At 47.1% G+C, this 9,809-nt stretch overlaps 1 protein-coding gene across 1 annotated transcript in view; it reads left to right on the forward strand.

Moving 5' to 3' along the window:
- PLA2G4E (phospholipase A2 group IVE) overlaps window positions 1-9,809 on the forward strand; it is a 45,540-nt gene that overhangs the window by 14,835 nt on the left and 20,896 nt on the right. Inside the window, exons 4-10 of the mRNA XM_042783685.1 lie at window positions 887-1,018; window positions 2,628-2,668; window positions 5,003-5,045; window positions 6,524-6,587; window positions 7,552-7,712; window positions 7,803-7,892; window positions 8,321-8,358. Of these exons, the coding sequence (XP_042639619.1) occupies window positions 887-1,018; window positions 2,628-2,668; window positions 5,003-5,045; window positions 6,524-6,587; window positions 7,552-7,712; window positions 7,803-7,892; window positions 8,321-8,358 (569 nt within the window). The remainder of the gene's footprint in view (window positions 1-886; window positions 1,019-2,627; window positions 2,669-5,002; window positions 5,046-6,523; window positions 6,588-7,551; window positions 7,713-7,802; window positions 7,893-8,320; window positions 8,359-9,809) is intronic.

Here is a 9,809-nt window from a genome sequence, read left to right on the forward strand (position 1 = left end):
TTTTTATTAACAGAACTGTTGCAGTCTACTGTAATTAGTGGGCTCCAGTCATTTCTTGCAACCTATTTAGCCTTAAGGGTGCTCTGGTGGCATAATGCCTAAGGCATTTGACTGCTAACCAGAAGGCTGGCAGATGAAACCCACCAGCCACTCCTCGGAAGGAAGATGGGGCAATCTACTTCCATAGTGATACTGCCTCTGAAACCCAAAGAGGGGTCGCTATGAGTTGGGTCCGACTTGACGGCACATAACAACAACAACAACAGTAGGGACCTAAGGGGCAAACCTAGTCCCAACTCACATATCCCAGGATCCTTGGAACAAGAGGCCTTAAAAGCTAGTCCATATCACCTGAGATCATTGACCTCATAAACTCTTGACATTCTGCTTTTAGAATAGAGTTCAAACATTTTACACCAAACCCTACCAGTATCAGAATCATTCTACTCTCTGCCATACCACTGCCCTGGAGTATTAAGCTTTTACTTTCCCTGATCTGGGTTTTCCAGAGCCCCCATAATGGATACTTCCTCTATCTTAGCAGGAACCTTGCCTGTCCTGCCCTTTTCATTCTTCCTTTGAAAATGAAGTGAAATCCTTCCACACTTCACAGGCCCCTGCCAAGCTTCTAAAAGGAAAACATTGTCTAATAGGAGAGTCAGAGCAGAAGGACAGGTAGGTTTCAAACAGTTGCAAAGGAGGGAACAGACATTTTCCTCCCCTAATTCATTTCTCAATAATTGTCTCTCACACCTGAACAGGGGCCTCTGTCCTAGTCTTCCAAACCTCCATCCCACCTCCTCACTGGGCTGAGGTCAGGGTTCTTGTCCTGGAAATGGGCCATTGCAACCATGGTAACCAGACTTGCACTCTCACATCCTGCTAGAACATTTTAGAGCTGAGTGTCTGCGATGAAGACACAGTGACACCAGATGACCATCTCTTGACAGTTCTCTATGACCTCACCAAGCTCTGCTTCCGGAACAAAACCCATGTGAAGTTTCCACTCAACCCAGAGGTGAGTGCAGGTGCTCAGGCTCTCAGCAGTCCCCAAGAAACAACTCCATTACCATTTGACAAGCTCCTCTCTATGTGCACAGCCAAGTCGGGAAAAGATAGTGTTGCTGGTTCAAATCCCAACACTATTGCTTATTATCTATATGACCTTGTAAAATTACTTAACTTCTCTGAGTTTTTGTTTCCTCATCTGTAGAATGGGTATAATAATACTACCTACCACACAGAGTGGTTGTCAGGCTTAAAAAGGAAAACATAATTAAGGTGCTTAGCACCATTCATAATACAAAGCAGAGATGTAATACATGTTGGTTCGATTGTCCCGTTTTTACCCCTTAGTCCTGCTATTGGGGTGGCCCCAGGGAACAGAGGATGATGAGGGTAAAGGGAGGGCAAATCTGTAAATCAGAGAAGTCAGAGATGGAAAAGATTAGAATGTTATCTAGTTATAGATGATTTGTGCAACAAATATTTGTGTGGCTACTATGAGCCAGAGTCCTTGGGTGGTGTAAAAGTTGGTGGTTTGAATCCAACCAGAGCCCCTCAGAAGAAAGGCCTGGAAATCTACTTCTGAAAAACCAGCCATCGGAAACTTTATAGAGCACAGTTCTACTCTGACACACAGGGGTCAGAGTAGACTCAACTTGTCAGCAATTGTTTTTGTTACTAGGGCACTCTCATAGTGTAGTGCCTAAGGCACTTGACCGCTAACCAGAAGGCTGATGGTTCAAGCCCACCAGTCACTCCTCGGAAGGAAGGTTGGGCAATCTACTTCTGTAGTGATACTGCCTAGGAAACCCAAGGAGGAGTTGCTATGAGTTGGATCCAACTTAATGGCACATAACAACAACAACAACAACAACAACAACACGGGCCAGGTACTGTTTAGGCACTAGAGATACCCTTGTTGTTGTTGTTGTTGTGTGCTGTCGAGTCGGCCGCGACTCATAGCGACCCCTCCTTGGGTTTCTGAGGCAGTTATCACTATGGAAGTAGGATTGCCCAACATTCCTTCCGAGGAGTGGCTTGTGGGTTTGAACCACCAGCCTTCTGGTTAGCAGTCAAGTGCTTTAGCCACTATGCTACCAGAGCTCAAATATTCCTGCCCTCGTGTGGCTTATATTGTAGTGGGGAAATCAAGGTCCAGTGAGGTTCTGACTTGCCTGAAGTTACAAGGCAAGAGTTATTATTAGGGAAGCGAAGGGGCCTGCCCCTCAGAGTTGAGCTTTCTGGAGGCAATGCCTCATCTCTCTCTTGTCCCAGACATGAAGTCCTTGGGAAGGTTGGAGAGAGGAGTAGAAGCTGGGGGTGGAAGATGAAAAGAAAATGTCATGAGGCAAAGGGAGTTGCATGCTGGGGCTGGGACTCAGCAGTACACCCTGATCCTCACTGGGTTGTTGATGATGTTGCTGGAGGCAAAGCCTTGGGGACAGAGAGAAGCAGAGGAAGCAGCAACAGCCTGGAGCTGCTGCCCCTACTCGAGGACAGCAGAGTGACCATGTAGGAAGGGCAGGGGCAGGTCCACAGAATTTCCTGGGGTGCCAGGGGTGCTGGTCTTCAGAGACGTACAGACACAGCTCAGAGTTGCCTTTTCTTCCTCCCCTTGCCAGGGCCTGGAGGAGCTGGAGGTGGAGTTTCTGCTGGAGGAGAGGTGAGTAGACCCTAGTCCAGGGCTCTGCCTGGGCCATGACCCACAGGTAGCTTCTGGAACAGACATTTCCAAGCTGGGTCTACTATTTTGCTGTCCTCCCTCTTCCACTCTCTCTCCTGGCACTAACCCTGGACTCCTCAGTCTACATCAGAATCACTTGGGAGCTTCTAAATACCATAGGTTCTTGAGCCATACCCCTAATCATGACATCAATATTGCTTTAAAAGATGTACAGCCAGGATGAGGACGACTTTTCAGGCTAATTAGCCTGTCTCAGTTCCCCTGCACTCCTGAGGTGACGGGAAGAATTCCTGCCACCATGGTGATGGAGACCTTGTTGAGGCCAAGCTGAGAAAGATCAGGACCAAGGGACCTCCATCCTGGCCCAGACTGTTAGATAAAAACAGCCCAAAACCTTTAAGCAGAGGCTGTCTCCCTCTGTAGCAGCTTCTGGACCAAGCCAAGGTCATCATTTAAAACTAGGGTCTTGGAGGTATGGCCATCCTGGGAACTGGAGAATGGGAAGGAGAAGAATATAAAGAAAGAAGGAAGGAAGATGGGAAGGAAGGGGACAGCCCTGCCCTGGGGAGGGGGCAGCGTGCCTTGTGATTGAGCCACCAGCTTCTCTTCCTTCTTAACCCTGGCAGGACTGTGTCCCCTGCACTCTGACTGGCCAGGGGGTAGGGAAATTGAGAGGCACAAGATAGAACAAGAGGGCTGTCAAATCCCACTGGAAGAATCCTGTGCCAAGAGGCTCTTGAAACTATTTGTGCCTCATTTCCCATTAACAGCTGATTGACAAATTAAGATTAATTTTTATTTGTTTCAAAGGAGGATAGTGGTTAAAGCATTAAGCTGCTAACCAAAAGGTTGGTGATTCAAACCCATCAGCCGTTTTGTGGGAGAAATATGGGGCAATCTGTTTCTGTAAAGATTTAGAGCCGTGGAAACCCTATGAGGCAGTTCTACTTTGTCCTATAGGGTCACTATGAGTTGGAATTGATACAATGGCAGTGGGCTTGGTTTTTGGTTATTTGTTTTACAGTGAAGCCCTTTCTCCTAAAATCTGGGGATCACTCCTCCATTTCTTGGTTTGACAAGACTTTCAGGAAACAAAATTCCTTGGCTGAATTAGAAAGTGGCTTGCAAAATGAAATGTGTCAAACTGGAAACTAATCTGGGGATGTAGTCACCACCTTGGGCTTGATTTTGGTGAGGAAGGCTATGACCTTCTTGAGGCTAATTGTAACCTTGGAGACTGTTTTCTTGGCTTTATAACACAAGGACAATTACCTCCAACACTCACCAGGCTGCCAGGCCGCGCTCTGCCTCTCTGGCCGGGTCAGAACTGTTCGTAAAATGCATAAATTAAAGGGCAGACTGGGTCGTTTTTATTAACAGAACTGTTGCAGTCTACTGTAATTAGTGGGCTCCAGTCATTTCTTGCAACCTATTTAGCCTTAAGGGTGCTCTGGTGGCATAAAGCCTAAGGCATTTGACTGTTAACCAGAAGACTGGTGGTTCAAACCCACCAGCCACTTCTCAGAAGGAAGAAGGAAGATTGAGCAATCTATTTCCATAGTGATACCACCTCAGAAACCCAAGGAGGGGTTGTTATGAGTTGGAAATGACTTAAGGCAGTGAGTTTGGTTTGGTATTTGGCCTTAAAACTCCATGCAGTTGTACCTGGTTAGACATAAAAATTTAAAAATAATTTTAAAAAAAAGTTATCTGAGAGAAATAGAAAGAGAGAGAGGGAGAAACTTTCCAGGAAAAATAAGTTTATGGCACCCCATGGTCATTCATTATTTTTCAATTCAATTTACTGCTTGTTGGCAGTTGCCCTAAGGAAGAAAAGAAGGAAAGAAAAGGAGAAAGGAAGGAAAAGAGAATTATCTAATCCTTTATTAGAAATAAATCTATTTATTTCTGGACCAAACCAAAAAAACAAATTCACTGCCATCAAGTTGATTCTAACTCATAACAACCTCCATTGGGTTGCCAAGCTGTAAAACTTTACAGAAGCACACTGCCTCATCTTTCTTCTGTGGAGTGGCTGGAGGGTTTAAACCACTGAGTTTTTTGTTAGCAGCAAAAATGCCTTAACCACTATACCACCAGAGCTCCTTTTTTCTAGATAGTCTATTTAAAATACATGCCAGGTTTCTCCTGGACAACCCACAAATCTGTAAGTCTGTGATGCTTTTCATGAAGAGGAAGAAAGTATAGACACTGCCATTGCACTATTGACCCTCTCCATACTCTTTGTTACCTTTATGAGAATCAGTCAAGAATGATGTATCACTGACCAGCAGCTCTAATTTTGTTTTTCAGGCCCTCTACACCTGAGACCCTCATCACCAATGGCGTTCTGGTGGTAACTGTCCTTTTGGGTTCTTATAGCTCCAGAGGATATATCTGACTGCCGTTCTTAAGGGAAACAGAACCATGGGAGAGGACATTGGGACCAGCAACAACCTTTGTCCTCTCCTGAATAAGACTTACTGAAGTCAGCCAAATGGGTTGCAGACAGAGCTAGGGACAGCAGTCTAGGCGCTTACCCCTGAGGAGGAGGCAGCTGAGACATCACCTTGGCCCAGAATCCCCTGACCCACAAAGATGACTCCTTTTCTTGGGAAAGTGCCTACTAGAGGGAGCCCTCTCCCATATTTAGTCCAGTCCCTTACTATCTCAATCCTTCTTCGTGCACGCTTCCAGCATTAAAAGATTTTCATAATTCATCTGCTGATACAGCTATTTCAATTAAATGCAATCAATGCCCCAGGATCCAAGGAGACCCTTCTTGCCAAAATCAGAGACTTTGAAAGTTTGTGCTGATAGAATGTGACCTGCCTCTTCTTCTTTAGGGAGCTCTGGTAGTGTAGTGGCTAAGGCACTTGACTGCTAACCAGAAGGCTGGCGGTTCAAACCCACCAGCCACTCCTCGGAAGAAAAATGGGGCATTCTATTTCCATAGTGATACTGTCTTGGAAACACAAGGAGGGGTCGCTATGAGTCAGGTCTGGCTCGATGGCACATAACAACAACAACAACTTCTTCTTCTTCTTTAGAAGTGGTTTCTAGAAGTTCCCAGAGCTGAACATTTCTTCTTTTTATTTTAGAGCAAACTGCTGTGGCTCAGGTTTAAATCCCTGACCTGCAGCTGAAAAAATGACCGTTAGCCAATGGTGAAAGAATTCTGGTGGTTCTGTGCTTAAAACATTGGGCTGCTAACCAAAAGTTCAGCAGTTTGAACCCACCAGCATCTCTGCAAGGAGAAAGATGAGGCAGTCTGCTTCTGTAAAGATTTACAGCCTTGGAAACCTTATGGGACAGTTCTCTGTCCTATAGGTCACTATGAATTGGGATTGACTCAATGGCAGCAGGATTTATTTTTTGTGGGAGTCCATGGTTGGTGCAACGGTTTAACATACTCAGAGGCTAACTTAAAAGTTGGAGGCTCATGATCACCCAAAGGCACCTCAGAAGAAAGACCTGGTGATTCACTTTCAAAAAACCAACCATTGAAAACCCTGTGAAACACAGTTCTACTCTGATATTCATGAGGTCACCATGAGTCAGAACTGACTCAACAACAAAGAGTTAGCAAATGGTGATTGTGTATCCTAAATTTTACAGGACAGCTTCATGTTCAAATATTCTGTCTGTGAGTGAGCTGGCATGTCTTAGGTGGTTTCAGAAAACGTGGTCAGCACCTCCAGAATCCCCTGGAGTCAAACGAAAGTCAGACCATCGCTGTATTTATCCTCTCAAGTTTCATTACCTCTCTTGGGTCTGGAAGAATGAGGGGCCAGCTTGTACTCAGAGTCTCCATGCTCCTCCCTTTTGTTACAGTCACGGCAAGTCTCCTGCTTGGAAGTTCATGCAGAAGCCAGACATCTCAGGAAGAGTGGGAAAAGTGAGCCTTTTACCCTTCTGCCTGCTGGGGGAGAAAGGGGGAGCTACTTCCAAACCATGCCAAGATAGTCAGCTGGCCCAGGGCTTCCAAAGCCTGAGATTCCTCAGCATCCCCTCACTCCCAGGCCACATGAACTCATACCCTCCCCAGCCTACTTCCTAGAGGAAATATTCCTCCAGGCACTAGAAGCCTTGGAGGAGTCCGCAGGCCTGACAAGAGCCCTGGGCCTGGGTCAGTGGCCCAGCACAGCACTGCCCACTCTGCTATCCAGGGTCTGTGCCATGCTCCCAGCCAGGCCCAGGGGTTCTTGGGGTCTAGTAGAGTGGCCAGCACCTGGGGTTGGTGGGCACTGACAACACTCAAGACCCCTCTAGCTGTGTCCCTTCCTCTCACCAGACTGTAAGAAATAAATGCTACAGAAGTCTTAGCATTTTCTAACTGGAAGGGACTTAACTAACTAAAAAAATGGGGAGGGGGCTAAGAGATCCACAAATATGAGTCTCTCCATCTCACTGCCTACCCCATCCCTCCCATGCAAAGTTTCCAACCTTGTCCCAGGAGGAGAGTAACACTCCCGCAGAGATGTGGGAGGGAGGAGGGAGAGGCCTGGTGGTGTGGGGAGTGCCTCCTTCTCTGAAGTGGGAGGTAACTTTGGGGTGTCTCTTGGCAATGCAGAACAAGAAGTCCAGTCCAGAGGAGTCCTCTGTATCTCATAGGGTTTTCTGATGACCACATTTGTCAGTTCACACACAGCTTTGTTAAAATGCCGGGCCCAGCCCTGAGCTACCGAATGAAAATCTCTAGCAGGGGGAGGCCTGGTCATTAGCATTTTAACTAGTGCCCAGGTGACTCTAAGCCCCTGTCCTGGACACCTCCAGATTTTGTTGGATCCAGTTAGGGGAAGGGGGAAAGGCTACCCAGGGCCCACCCCCTGAAGTCCCAGTCTCCATGTGCTCTCTTCCAGAGAAGGACCTCTTGGTGACTGTGAATGAATCCTTTGAACACACCCAGCGCATCTTGCCCTGCCTGGAGCCCTGCTGCCCACACCCTGCCTGCTTCCACTACCCCAAGTATTTCCAGCCTCGGATACACGTGGAGGTGCCCCAAAGCCATTGGAGCTGTGGGGTATGAGGAACAGAAGTGAGGGATGTGGGGGACCATGGCCTTGCCAGAGGAGCCCCTCACCCCTCTCACAAAGCTCGCCCATCCTTCCAGCTTTGCTGCTGCAGCTCATTCAAGAGGAACAGGTCCCTCTGCCAGCCCCTGGATTCCTTTTCTGATGGCCAGGGGGTGACCCTACCTGTGGTGAGGGCCAGGGTCTGGGAAAGGGCCCCTGAGCAGCTTGGTCCGGAGCTCCTGGGGCAGAGAGATGGGGCTACCGTGAGGGGCATGTGAGGGAGGTGGCTTATGGGGGTCTCTCTCAGGCAGGATAGAAGAGTCTTGTGTGGGGTGGGACATTGATAAGCTGTAGTGTAGAGCCACAGAAAGTGAGTGGAGGCTGATTTGATGGTGGGGTAGATAATGTGTGGAAGAGGGAAGTGTGGGCACAAGTGTGTGAGAGAGTTTGTGTGCATTTGTGTGCATATGTGCATGCATGTGCACTTGCATGTGTGTGAGCATGCAGGTGTGTAGAGTGAAGTCAGAGTGTGGGCAGTGTTGATTAGAATCTTTGGTTGGGATCACTTGGCTCTGAAATGTCACCCCTGACAAACCTTTCATTTCTTGGTCCCCAGGGTGAGCACTGTGAATTACATATGAAGTCTACAGACTGGTAAAGTACCCTCTAGTCTGCTACCCAATGGGGGTCGCTTTGAGTCGGAATTGACTCAATGGCAGTGGGTTTGGGTTTTTCTTTTATTTAGTCTGCTAGTGCCTGAAGAGGGCCTAGTAAAGGAATCATAACTTGCCCATTACTCTCCTCCCTCTACTTCACTACCCAGCTGCCTGAAACCACCTACTCATAGCTGGGCTCCTGTTTCCTCCCCAGTCACTGGTGGTGAGGAGAGAAAAGTGTAGAAGCCTTAGCAAATTTTCTCCACCTCATCTCAAATTTGCATTCTCTGGTAGGCCTCCATCTGCTAGGCTGAGCCCACAGACAGCCATGTGGCAGGGCCTAGGGAGAAAGGAAGAGAAGCAGTTGGGCAACAGAGGCCTTAGCCAGGGTATCAGATCCATCCAACATCCTGCCTGCCTGCCAGGTCGAATTCCCTCTGCATCCTTCCTTCCTCCCCCACCTGGTACCTCCCCTTGGCCACAAACAGTGACTCCTGCTGGTGCTGCTTCTACTCCACTTCCCTTCCAGAGAAAGGCTAGGAATGAAGGTTTCTGGTTAAGAAGCAGCATTAAGCAACATTTTTTTTCCGTGTGTGTGCCTGAGCTAGAAGCTCTGGAGGCTTAGTGCCTAAGGCATTTGACTGCTAACCAGAAGGCTGGTGGTTCAAACCCACCAGCCACTCCTCAGAAGAAAGATGAGGCAATCTACTTCCATAGTGATACCGCCTCAGAAACCCAAAGAGGGGTCGCTGTGAGTCGAATCCAACTCAATGGCAGTGAGTCTGGTTTTTTGTGTGTGTCTCCAAGCTAAGAGAACTAGCATAAAATTGGGCCTCCTCTGTATGCATCTTTATTGCCCTTACTACATGCCAGGCATGGCACCTTAGAAACTACCAATATGGACTTTGAAGTCTGACTTAGGTTTGAGGTCTGCCACTTTAAAAAAAAAAAAAAATATTGAGATATAATTCATATACCATAAAATGTACCCTTTTAAAGTGTACAACTCAGTGGTTTTTAGTAAAGTCACAGAATTATGCAGCTAGCACTACCTATTTGAGAACATTTTTATCACCCCAAAAAGAAAACCCCAGTTCTAGACAACTAGTAATCTGTTTTCTGTCTCTATGGATTTGCCTATGTTCCAGGCACTTCATATAAATGGAATTGTACAGTAGATGATCTTTTGTAACTGGCTTAGGTCCTTGGGTGGTGCAAACAGTTTGCATTCACCTGCTAACCTTCAGGTTGGCAGTTCAAATCCACCCAGTGACACTGCAGAAGAGAGGTGCAGCAGTCTGCCTCCATAAAAGTTATGCTATGGAGCAGTTCTACTCTGTAGCACATGCGATCACCATCAGTTGGAATCAACTCAATGGCAATGAGTTTGTTTGTTTTCTTTCATTCAGCATAATGTTTTGAAAGTTCATCCATGTTGGAGCATCTACC

This window comes from Orycteropus afer, unplaced genomic scaffold, assembly GCF_000298275.1.
Source record: "Orycteropus afer afer isolate SDZICR_OR568_19922 unplaced genomic scaffold, OryAfe1.0 scaffold00026, whole genome shotgun sequence".
In the NCBI taxonomy this organism is placed as follows: domain Eukaryota; kingdom Metazoa; phylum Chordata; class Mammalia; order Tubulidentata; family Orycteropodidae; genus Orycteropus; species Orycteropus afer.